The 12,566-nt window shown below is 54.6% G+C and overlaps 1 protein-coding gene across 1 annotated transcript; it reads left to right on the top strand.

The window, feature by feature from the left end:
* The first annotated feature begins 54 nt into the window (after nucleotides 1–54).
* LOC308480793 (testis-specific serine/threonine-protein kinase 5-like) lies at nucleotides 55–11,076 on the top strand. Its single transcript, XM_081012656.1, has 8 exons — nucleotides 55–542; nucleotides 1,686–1,793; nucleotides 3,520–3,722; nucleotides 6,102–6,157; nucleotides 7,399–7,531; nucleotides 7,903–8,018; nucleotides 9,350–9,532; nucleotides 10,281–11,076. Exons 1-8 carry the CDS (start codon nucleotides 339–341, stop codon nucleotides 10,757–10,759), a joined length of 1,482 nt encoding a protein of 493 aa, XP_080868782.1. The 5' UTR covers nucleotides 55–338; the 3' UTR covers nucleotides 10,760–11,076.
* The last annotated feature ends 1,490 nt before the right edge of the window (nucleotides 11,077–12,566 follow it).

Genomic DNA, 12,566 nt, shown 5'->3' with positions numbered 1-12,566 from the left:
TCTAGAACTCTGCCTCTGGAATGCTTGTTCCGCCCCCGTCACTGTGGAAACTTCTGCATCTGAATAGCAACAAGGACTCTCTGGTCTTGCCCTTCCCTGTGCTCGGCCAGTGGCAGCCAAACCACTCAAAAGATGCGAAGGGGGCCGTGCTAAGGGCGAGAGAGAGAGAGGCCGCCACTGGGGTGCTTTCCCTGCCGCCTTGTAGAGCTGATGTGTTTGTCTGGACTCTGGTTCCTCTGGAGTTCCCTGCGCGCCAGGGTGCAGCCCCTGCCCCTTGGCCTGTCGCAAGAGAGGGTCCTCCTTGCCGCCCTCCCGAGAGAGAGAGCGAGCCGCGGGCCATGAAGAGCTTCTCTAAGCGCGAGGCGGACAGGAGGACGTTCCTGGAACAGGTTCGGGAAAGCAAGGAAAATGGCTACCTCCTCTCTTCCAAGAAGATAGGCTCGGGAGCCTTCTCCAAAGTCTACCTGGGTTATGCCACCCAAGAGAAGATGATGCAGAACTACAAGCTGGCCTCAGACCTCCGGAGCAAGCGGCACTCCATGGTGGGCACAAGAGCAGGGCTGGGAGGGAGGGAGGTGGGGAGTGCCAGCGGGTGGGGGCACCAGGAAAGAGTCTTGCCCAGCAGAAGACTCGCCACGGCTTGGCTGGCTCCCGTGCCCCCCAAGAAGCCTCTTTCAGGCTCTGTTGTGGAACTGCCCACTCTGCTTGCCACAGTTCCTACAGCATGCATTGGCCTGCTGGGTCCGGCCAAGCCCACCGTCCAGCCCACCACCCTCTTCTCACAGGGGCCAACCAAGGTGACCATTATGGGAAGCCCACAAGCCGTTTCTGAGCACAGCAGCAACACACGCCTGGCGTGTGCTCTCCAGCGACTGGCATTCAGGGGCACAATAACTGCCTCCTGCAGTGGACGTAGAACCTAGATACCGTGGGATGCTAGCTCCGGCCCATCCAGAACAAATTGGACTGCTGGGTCCGAAAGGGATGCCCAGGAGCGGCACCATGAGTGGGCTCTGGCAGGATTCTGGGCACCCACCTCTGCCCAAGGATGTTAGCTGTGGTCGCTGACCCTGGGTCAAGTCCATGCCCTTGGGCAGCCCACAAGCAAGCGAATAATTCAAAAGACACCTGGAAACTGTCACATTTCCCCAGCCTATCTTCCTTCCTTCCTTTGCCCTGACTTGACCAAATTGTTGTGTGTGCATCTCTCATCACGGGTTGGGTCTCTATGCTTTGTGGCAACATTCTCCCCTTTCCCCCATACAAACACCTCCACACGCCAGACTGAAGGCAACTGTGCAAGGGTGGGCGTCTGGATGGTTCGCTGCCTGCCTGCCTTCACCCCAAGACAGGGCATCTTGGTGCAGTGAATGCCAGGCCAGCCTGGGAGGATCACTCACCCGTAGGGAGATTTCCCCACAGGGAGAATGGAGTGTTGTGAATGGAGTCCAGCCAGGAAGACCTGCTTCCTGGATTAAGAAGTTTGGGACAAACCTGCTCCCTAGAGATGGCCTTGTACAGCAGAGCCTCACCTGCCCACAGACACCGGTGGGCTTCCATTGTGCTGGGCTGACGCAGGAAGTGGCTCCCACCAGGAAGCTGCCCTTGCAGGCAAAGGCAGAATGGCTCAACTCACACACGCTTCCTTGAGCTCCACCTTCAAACTCCGCTTTCTCTTCTCCCAGGTTGCTATAAAGATCATCTCAACGGCAGAAGCACCTGTAGAATATACCAAAAAGTTCCTCCCAAGAGAAATCTACTCCCTCAATGTTACCTACAAGCATCTTAATGTGGTGAGTCTGTGTGTGGCCTGCGCTGGGCCATTTGCGCTTTGGACAGGAACGAGTTCCACCTGCTGACCTCACACACACACGTCATGTCAGGTGTGAAGGACAACCTGTAATTCAGACTCAGGCTTTGCAGACCCAGAAGTGATGTGGTCAGAGAATGGATGAGGCACACAGACCCTACTGGCAGGGGGCAGGGGCACAGAGTTGGCAGGAGCCAGGCTGGCTTGAGCAAAAAGGGGTTAAAAGGCAAGTTGACTCCAGAGCCCAGACTAGAAGTCACAGCAACAAGCTGAGCATGTTGGGAAAGTGAGAGAAGAGAGGCTGACCCTTCAAAGCCCAGCCCCAAGACAGAAATCCTTTACTTCCCAGGGGCATGTATAGAATTGCAGCCTTAACTAGTGAGCGAACACCCTGTGGCTGACTTCTTATGCAGTAGAAACTGGAAGGATATTCTCACAAATTTGACCCCCAAAACTCAACACAAGGCTTTGGATTTTGCTCCCCACCTGGATGATGCGCAGAGGACACTGGTTGGCGCAGAGCAGCCGTCACTCACGCCAGGCTCCCTTTGAGCATCCCAGAGTCTGCGCATGTGCATTAGAGCGGCTGTCACCTGCATGGCTGCTCTTTGCCACAATCCAAGACCACAGGGGCTGACCCTTCCACGGTCCTTGCGTCCAGGCAGACGGCAGCCATTTGTGTGTGTGTGTCATTCATGTGGCACATCTTGCATTGCATGCCTTGCACTCAGGCAGTCAAGTGTGCCGCAGTTCCAAAGGATAATGGGGGTATCCAAACAGTTCCACTAGAATAAGCACTTAAAAAATAATAATAATAATTGTTTATTGTTATTTTCACTAATTTATGCGTTTTAGCTTAACCGTTTCAAACATTAAAATACAATGTTTTTTTGAACCTTCAGGCCTCCCTCCCTCCCTGGGTTCCATGTTCAAGATCAGCTTTGCTGCATCTTTTACCCTTATCCATCTATTAAATTCCTGCCAACCTAGCAGTTTGAAAGCACGTCCAAGTGCAAGTAGATCAATAGGTACCGCTCCAGTGGGAAGGTAAACGGCGTTTCTGTGCGCTGCTCTGGTTCGCCAGAAGCGGCTTAGTCCTGCTGGCCACATGACCCGGAAGCTGTACGCCGGCTCCCTCAGCCAATAAAGCAAGATGAGCGCCACAACCCCAGAGCCGGTCACGACTGGACCTAATGGTCAGGGGTCCCTTTACCTTTATTTATTAAATATCTATAATTTTCATTAAAAATTCACATTACAAGTGTCATTACATCCCTACCAATAATTTTAACTGTTTACAGTGATCTTCTAAATAAGTTTAAAATGTACTCGTCTTTTAAAAATACTTGATCTTCCTGGTTTTGGATCTTCCCCGTCAGTTTCACCATCTCTGCATAGTCCATCAGTTTCATCTGCCATTCTTCTTTGGTTGGTACTTCTTCCTTCCTTCCTGGCATAAGCACTTTTGTCTGTTCAGCAGAACTTTTGCTCCTCTCCCACCGACCCTGCACAGGTCTGGGTTCTTTCCCCAAAGTTCTGGGGCACAGGCGGGCAGAGGAAAGGAAGGCAAAGCTCCCATTGCACAGGCAAAAGTCCTTGCGCTTGTGGAACTGCTTAGCTCAGTGGATGCCAAACTCTTTTGGGTCCCCCATCCTCTTGGGCAATCCATCTGGGTCCCCTTGTGACAAGGGCGGGCCGCTCCCCTGCAGATCCAGCTCTACGAGATGTACCGGAACAGTAAGCGCACCTACCTGGTCCTGGAACTGGCCTCCCGGGGAGACCTCCTGGAGCACATCAACGCCACGTCGGACAGGAGGGAGCTTCCTGGGCTGGAGGAAGAGGAGGCACGAAGGCTTTTCCGGCAGATTGTCAGTGCCGTGGCACACTGCCACAATGTCGGCATCGTCCACAGGTGACAGAAATGGCTGGGGGGGGGGAAGGAGGGGAATAGCTGGGAGGCGGTGGCAGGGAAGAGTCGCTTGTGGGGCCTGGAAGACCTCCAGGGCCACGCCCAGATTCCCTCTCGGGAAGAGGAAGGCAGCTCCCAGGGGTCCAGCCCCAGAGAAAAGGGCTGCCTTGTCTTTCTGGGCCGCGGTGGGAAATTTTTTTTAGGATAAGAGTTTTCCTTAAAATATGCATCACTTCCCACTAAAAAGCAACTCACAATCCAAGGATAGCAATAAAACCGCATCACAACATCCCAAAAGCTCTGCTGTAGCAGCAGCAGCAGGATCAGACCAAATGTGTGGGGGGGTGTCATGTGGTGCATCTTCCTGTTCCACACCTCCCCTTGTTCTGCTGTAAGACACCCAGAGTGGCTGGGATAAATACCCAGATGGGCAGGGTATAAATAAATTATTATTATTATTAATATTATTATTATTATTATTCTGGCTGGTGACTGTGAGATGCCCCAAAGGGAAGCCTGAAAGCAGGACCTGAGTGAACAGGCATAATAACAATAACAATAATAACAATAATAATTTATTATTTATACCCCGCCCATCTGGCTCGGTTTCCCCAGCCACTCTGGGCGACTTCCAACACAATATTAAAATACAGTAATGCATCAAACATTAAAAGCTTCCCTAAACAGGGCTGCCTTCAGATGTCTTCTAAATGTCATATAGTTGTTTATTTCTTTGACATCTGGTTGGGAGGACATTCCACAGGGAGGGTGCCACCACCGAGAAGGCCCTCTGCCTGGTTCCCTGTAACGGCTTCTCACAGTGAGGGAACCGCCAGAAGGCCCTCGGAGCTGGACCTCCGTGTCCGGGCTGGACGATGGGGGTGGAGACGCTCTGGGTGCTGCTCAAATTCCCAGGAAAACAGAGTGTTTGGCCTGGCACCAGAGTTATGACGAGTTTAGTGCACCGGAAAGGTCTCCCTGGGGAGAGCATCCACAGGCCCCATTCCCAGTGAGGAACCCTCAATTGGGGTAGGGGGAGAGACTGAAGCGATAGGTGGGGCTAGGAGAGAAAATGGGCAGGAGCAGAGGCAAAATTGGGCTGAGCCATGGGCAGGACTCCGGACTCCAGGGGACATTCTGACCGTTTAAAAACCAGGTGTTTCTACACCAGTTCCCACGTCTTTCTATCTGTTGTCCAGGCAGGCAAGAGGCAGTGTCTCAGTTGAAGGACACATTCCAGCCAGGCAAATATAGACCAAGATGGGTGAGGAGAGCAGTCTGAGGAGAAAATGTGGCTCAGAGTCCCAAGAGTCTTGGTACTTGAAAGGCTGGCTGCATTTTAAAAAAAAGTTTTGGAAAACTATGATGATATATGCGTATAACTGTATCCTCTACACTGCTTGTCCTTCAAGAACCAATGAAATATAAGAGGGCAAAAGTCCAAGAAGTGATTATGCAAAAATATGTACAAAAGACTTAACATAAGGAACACTAGTTATCTAGCTGAAATGGTAAAGATAACAGTTTGCCCAGCTTCCTATAACTTTCATTTATTGAATTTATGGGTGAAATCCTAATTAATTGTGTTGTAAGACATTTCTGCAGTAGTAATTAATAAAGCTTTATAGCATTGGAAATGGAAAAAAATATATAGGCTGGCTGCATTTGGTCCTCAGTCCTGAGGCGCCTCACCCCTAACTTGCCATCTTTCACAAAAAGAGCCCAGAACACACAAATATTGCTTTGAATTTGACTTCCTAGTTCTACCTTCATACTCACCAGTTTTGGACGGAACAGATTGTTTAATAACCCATAGGGGCACTGCAGTTCTCCACACTTTCCAGGATACGACTCATTCATTCGAGTGTTTTCAAGTTGGCTTTGATTCTCACAGCACTGAAGGGCCAGGAGGACTCTGGGCAAAACAGACCCAGACAGCCACGCAAACACAGCTGGTTGCCCGAGACGGGCTCTATCATTTTATATTATTCTCTTTTAGCTTTTCTGCCTGTGGCCAAAGATTGCAAGGTAGGCAGGCAATATCTGCTGGATGTTTCAGAGCGTTCTTGTGCGCAGGCCTGAGCACTGGGCATGGGAGCTTCCTCAAGCATCTCTGGGCCCCTCTGGCTGATGTGCTCCTTTGCCTTCTGCCACAGCAGACCCAGATTGTTGCAAAAAGCCCCAAACAGCAGTTGAAAATAAATAAGGGAAACATGCAGATTGGTGTGATTCTTTGTAGCATGTCTGTTTCCAGGCTCCTCCTCATGATTACTAATGAGTCTGCAAACTTCAGTGCACATTCTCGTTCTTCCTCCATATGTACATCTGCATGCTCTCATGGTGCACCATTAAAGCTTCTTTTGCTGCTTTTTGTTCCCTCAGAGACTTGAAATGTGAGAACATTTTACTGGATGAACGTGGCTTCATTAAGCTGACTGGTGAGTTTCCTTCCATGGGGGCAGAGAGAGCGGCCTCCCATCAGCCAACGCCATTTGTTTATGTCAAGTGAGCCCAGGGTTCAAAATACAGCAGCCAATGACCCAGATAAGGGAGCCACGGCCAGAGGACCTCATGGCATTCACTTAGCGAAATAAGAGCATGTTTTAAGGGCATCAAATTAGGCTCTGCCTTCTACATAAAACAGCCATTTCCCTCCTTTCAGCACTGTGACATGAGGTCTCGCTGCCCGCCAACCCACCCCAATTTTAATGTTTTCAGAAATTCAGATGGGACACACTAATTCTGTTGTGAGATGTATATAGAGAATTTATGACCCCAAAGCATTTCTGTATCTCTCTCAAGGGAAATTGGATGGATAAAATCTGCCCGGCAAAGCTGCATCCTCCAGTCATCTCAAGTGAATTAAAATGGAAGGATTTATTGGTCCTTATTGGCAGAGGCTGTGGAAACGTCACTCCCAGAAGTAGGATCTTCTTAGTGGGAGCTTCTCTGCCTTTTATCGGCTGTGGCAGAGCCTCCCTTTCGTTGCTCCCACTGCCCCACCCAATTCCCAAAAGCAATAATGACCAGCTGGATGAAGCGGCTGAGGGACGCAGCCCCTAAAACAGCCATTAATTTGCTTTCTTATTTGTTTATTGGTTTGTTTGTTTGTTTGTTTGTTTGTTTGTCTGTCTGTCTGTTTCCTGCCTTTTTCCTTGACAGCTTACAGATAAAAACAAGAAAACCTGCTGAAAACCTGGAAAAAACAATAATCAATAATCAATAAGCCATTGACAGAATTAAAACTATACAGTAGTACCTCAGGTTAAGAACTTAATTCGTTCCGGAGGTCCGTTCTTAACCTGAAACTGTTCTTAACCTGAAGCACCACTTTAGCTAATAGGGCCTCCCGCTGCCATGCGATTTCTGTTCTCATCCTAAAGCGTCTGTAACCCGAGGCACCACTGTATTCATATATAAAACCGGTTTAAAACATGCCACTAACTACAATGAAAACAGCACAACACCAGTTCTTTGATTAAAAGCAGTCCATTCCCCGAAGCCAGTTGGAGCAAGGAAGTTTTCGCCTTCTGGCGGAAGGACAGAGAGGAGGGAGCCCCTACCCAGCTGGTGCCTTCCAGGTGTTGGGCGCCCAAAATGCCCGGAGAGCCCGAGGCTGGCAAAGGCTCTTCTAAGCTGCCAGATGGAGAGCTAGTCTTCTTCTCTGCCCCCGTTGCAGATTTTGGGTTTGCCAATCGCTATTCCCTGAAGAATTCCCTAATGAACACCTTTTGTGGCTCCGTGGCCTACACTGCCCCTGAAATCCTCATGAGCAAGAAGTACAATGGGGAGCTGGCTGACCTATGGAGCCTGTGAGTACAATTTGGGGGCAGAACTGCTGGAGCATGTGGGGGAGAGACGTGGCACCAGGGTCATGCCAGGTATGGGGCCTGGGCAGGCACAGGCAACAAGCCAGGACTTAAAGGGCTGCGTGTCTCATTGGTTAGAGAGCATCTGCTCTGCAGGTTGAAGGCATCTCAAGGTAGGTCTGGAAATATCCTGTAAGGAACCCTGGAGAGCCCTTGAGGCAGCCAGGGCAGGCCATACTGGGCTAGATAGGCCAATTTGGCCTGGCAGGCAAGACCTACAATGGATGCTCTGGCCCAGAGAGGAAGCCTCTTGCCCTGGGCCAGCCGGCGCTTGGGCTGGTGGTGACCCCTCTCTGAACTCCTCCTTCCCGCAGTGGGGTGATCCTCTACGCCATGGTGACAGGGAAGCTCCCCTTCAAGGAGCGCCAGCCACACAAGATGATCCACGTGATCAAGCAGGGACTGGCTTTCCGACAGCCCATCTCACCAGGTAACGGCGTGGCAACAACCGGCTCTGCTGCAGGGGCCCAGGGGGGAGGGGGGAGGCTCAGCTGGGCCCACATCTGCCACCCCAGCACCCAAGAAGAAGGGGAGACGGGCGCGCCTTCTTGAAAACCACTAGGACATTTTTAAAATGCCATTAGAGTTGCATTTCCTTACACCTCTAGAGCCCCGAAGCCGTTCTGCAATCTCCAGGTACTTTGCAGAATCTCCTGTACCGCACTTGCAGAATTCCCTGTCGGTGGTCAGGAGGAACAGCAGCACCACCGGAGCCACCCTCAGCCAGTGCCAGGGAAGAGGATGCAGCTGCCGCAGACCCATTTGCCTGGAGCAGCCCCTTCCCACTGGCACCATCACCTCAAAGCAAATTCTTGCTGGAGCTCGAGTCAAGTCAAAGCAGGCAGTGCCCAAGGCTGTGGCCCCAGGGCTTTGCTCCTCCTTCCTCTTGTGCAGGGGTAGGCAAACTAAGGCCCGGGGGCCGGATCTGGCACAATTGCCTTCTAAATCCACCCTACAGATGGTCTGGGAATCAGCGTGTTTTTACATGAGTAGAATGTGTCCTTTTATTTAAGATGCACCTCTGGGTTATTTGTGGGGCATAGGAATTCGTTCATTTCCGCCCACAAAATATAGTCCGGCCCCCCAGAAGGTCTGAGGGACAGTGGACCGGCCCCCTGCTGAAAAAGTTTGCTGACCCCTGCTCTGGTGTCTCAAGTTCACCCAGTGCTTCTGGCCTGGCCCTGCTCTAGACTCTGGCAAAAGTCACATGGTCATTCACATTGCATCCCAGTGCTGGGAGCCCAACCACACGCATCAGGCTTGCTGGCATCAGTGGTTCCTTTATAGCGTTTCCAATGGAGGCATCTGATCACGAGGCTCTACAGCTACCTGCACTGGGGGCATGTGATTAGTTCTGTGTCCTGTGCCAGTCCCCCTGCCCAGAGATACACGGCAGGCGGAGCCCCAAAGCCTGGCAGGGTGCCCCAGTGGCAAAATGAACCCCACTGCAGGATGCCAGTGAAGCGGTGCGGCCACAACCCCTTACCCTGCGCCAGAGGGTGCAAGGACAAGATGCCGGGCTGCAAGCCAGCCAGCGACACTTGAGACTCCGCAAGGGAAATGGAGGCAGATCTCCCGGCCTAGGCACTGCTCACTCCCTGAGCCCTCTGCCCTCCTCCCCCAGAAGCCCCACCAGTTGCTTCGTGCAGCTGGCACAGCCCTGGGATGAAGGGCCCACTGCTACAAACACCCCCTCCCTTTTCATTAGAGCCCCCAGGTGGTGGCGGCTGTGGGTCTCACCAGCTCTTCTCCCTGCTGCAGAATGTCAGAACCTGATTGAGGGTTTGCTCCAGCTGAAGCCAGCTGCCCGCCTGGGCCTGCAGCAAGTGGCCACGCACCGATGGATGCTGCCTGCCACGTCGGCCATCTTCCACCGAGTGATGAGCTCCATGGGGGTCCACCCGGAGTGCAACCTAAGCCCAGAGAAGTCCCAAGCGGCACAAGGTAAGCGGACAGGACCCCCAGCTGCCCCCCTGAGAGCAACACACCCACCCCCTGCCCTGAGGGAAGCAGATAAGGACAGGCAGGACAGACCCACACGCCATCACCCAGGGAAGCAGGGAGCCATCCTGGAAGCACAGCACAGCCTCTGCCTCTTTGGGTAACAGGGAACCCCGTTCAAGAAGGTACAACAGACCAGGCCTCTGTGTGTGTACAAAGCTACCCTGTCCTGGGAACCGTTTCTGGGCCAGCAGCTCTGCCCCCTGGAGGCAGCCAACTCCAGGAAGACCAGACCCCTTGGGTGGCAGCCAGGCCAGAGAGCAGCAGGTGAAGGAACAGTGGCAGGTTCTTCCTAGCCCTGGGGCATAACGGGGGTTCTCCTGCTGCTCCTTAGACTGGGCTGAGGCTGACAGGGAAAAGAAATACCCGGGGGCTGCAAGGGGGGGGGGGAGTGGGGAGGTGACAAGGCTCAGAGTTATGGGGTGACTTGGGAAGGCTCCTTCTGAGCCAGTGTCGTAGCGTGGGTTGCTGGCACCCGGGGCGTCCAAGTGTTCTGCCTGATATGCGCCCTCAGAAATGTGTGCGTGGGGCCACGGCCCTCCTACCCCCCTTCGCCTGCAGCTGGGCTCCTCCCAGGAGTCCTTGCAGAGCCCCTGGCGAGCCCCATGTGTTGCTGGAAAGCGCCCACCTTGTCCGGGCAGAAAGGGCGATGCAGCCCCCGTCCCTCCTCTAACCGGCCCCCCTTTTGCAGCGGAGCCCCTGGGCGCCACGTCGCAGCTGCCGGACCTGGAGAGCTCGGCCAAGGCGTCAGAGGGCGCCAAGGAGGGCCAGGTGCGACCCACGCCGCGCGCCGCCTCGGCCACGGGCGCCTTCCCGGTGCGGGCGGCCAAGGCGGCGGCCGAGAAGAAGAGCAGCCCTGACGGGGCGGCCGGCGCGGCCAACTGCATCCTCCAGCTGCCGTCGCCGCGCAAGACGGAGCGCCCGCCGCGCCTCTCGCTCTACCGGCCCAGCCTGCTCAGCAGCCTGCAGCCCTTCCACCACCTGCCCAACTTCCGAAAGCCCGGCTCGGGCTTCTCCACCAGCGCCTACGTGAGCAGCAAGCGGCTGGCCGACAAGGTGCCGGCGCGGGCGGCGGCGCTGGGCGCAGGCGGTGGCAGCGGGGGCGCGGGCGGCTCGGCCAGCCTCTCCAAGCAAGTGCACTCCCTGTACACCATGACGCCCTGCCCGTGAGCCGCCACCGCCACGCAAGTCCCGCGCAAGCTGCAGCCGCCCGCCCGCCCGTGCGCCCGTCCGGTGGAGCCGGTGCCTCCCCTCGGCCGCGCCCTGGGCGGGGGACACAGCGCCCAAGGACCGGATGCAGTGAGCACTATTAAAGATTATTCAGAGTCCCTCCGCGCTGCTGCCTGCTCGTGTGTGCCCGCGTGGCACCGACCGGCGGCCGACCTGGGACTGAGGAGGCGCCGCTGCCATGGAGCCCGCGCGCTCCTTGCTCGACCGACTGCGCGACTGCTGCCTGCTGTTTTCTCTATATACATCAGTGTATCCTGGCTTGGCGTGGCTCTTCTTGCCGTGTGTGTGCGCGCGCAGAGGGGCAGGGGCGCGCCCCCCCCCAAGGCGCCTCGCGGGAGGAAACAGTCCCAGACGAAACCCGTTGCTCGCAGACGCCTCTGCATTCATGCCCGGGGCAGCTCACGGAGAAGTTGCTGCCCAGTATCCCCAGGGCAACCCTTTCCCACGTGAAGGTTGCATGCGGGGCCGCGCATCTCACGCGCATTCCCCTCAAAAAGGCCAGTGTCGCTTCCTGTGTCCTTTGCATCAGGAGCTGGTGCTGTACCAGCCCCACAACACAGCGGGGGGGGGGGCTGGGTCCTGATCAGGGCAGGTTTGTTTTTTTCCAGAAAGGAGATCTCCTGTCCCTCGTCCCAGGCCCCTCGCTGCTCCTTCCCAGGGATCCCTGTCGGCTTTTCAAAAACTTCCCACTCGCTTGCCTGGCTCAGATCTTCTTGCAGTTGCTTCAACCTCTTCTAAATCCACATCTTCAAATAAACGCAGCACAGACCCAGCGGAGACTGAGCTCTGCAGTCCGTTCAAGCACCTGGTCCCAAGCCACCTACCGTATTTTTCGCTCTATAAGACGCACCAGACCATAAGACGCACCTAGTTTTTGGAAGAGGAAAACAACAAGAAAAAAAATCCTGAATCCCAGAAGCCAGGACAGCTAGCGGGATCGCTGCGCTGCGATCCCGTTGGCTGTCCTGGCTTCTGGCTTAGCCACACACAGCCTCTCCCCGGGCAAGGGAAAAGCCCCAACACACAATCCATGCGGCTCTTTAAAGGGAGTGCTGAGCAGAGCCTCCCGCCTGCATTTGCTCCATAAGACACACACACATTTCCCCTTACTTATTAGGAGGGGAAAGGTGCGTCTTATAGAGTGAAAAATACGGTATTTCAGACCCTGGAAGGGGCAGAGAGAAAAGAAAGGCAGCCAGCGGCTTCAGAGGCCAGCGTTGCCGGGACCAAGGCTGGTCAGGAAAGAGTTAATCGCCCCCCTGTGGAGCCGCTTAAGGGATGCCCTCATTTGCACCCGTGCAATACATGTCTCCCCTGGCTTGGCCCTCCAGGCCATGCAGTTTCTGCTTAGCAAGAGACAGAGAATCTTTCTCCCGCCCTCAACCTGCTCCCAGAGCTGCTCTCTGCCTGGATCCCATCAGCTGCCACAGCCCTTTGCCCAGGTTGGTCCACATGACCCTCAGGGTCCCTTCCAACTCTACCTGAGCCGCCCTCACCTGCCTGGAGATTCTTCCCCATTGAGCCACAAGAGAGCAGCTCTGTCGGATCAGACCCCTCAAGTCCCAGCCAGCCCAGAGTCACCTTCCCTCCCTCCCTCAGGCAGGGAAAGGGCCCTTTGGGAGAGAAAATGGGCTTCTCACTCTCTCCTAACGCCAGAGCTCCTGGGCAGCCCATGAAGCTGAGTGTTGGGAGGTCCAGGGCAGACGGAAGAAAGGCCTTCTGGGCACAGCCCAGGGTTAGACTGTGG

This window comes from Podarcis pityusensis (genome assembly GCF_964106645.2).
Source record: "Podarcis pityusensis genome assembly, chromosome: 7".
Lineage (NCBI taxonomy): Eukaryota > Metazoa > Chordata > Lepidosauria > Squamata > Lacertidae > Podarcis > Podarcis pityusensis.
Note: the sequence above shows the minus strand (reverse complement) of the source record. Positions and strands in the feature narration are given on the sequence as shown.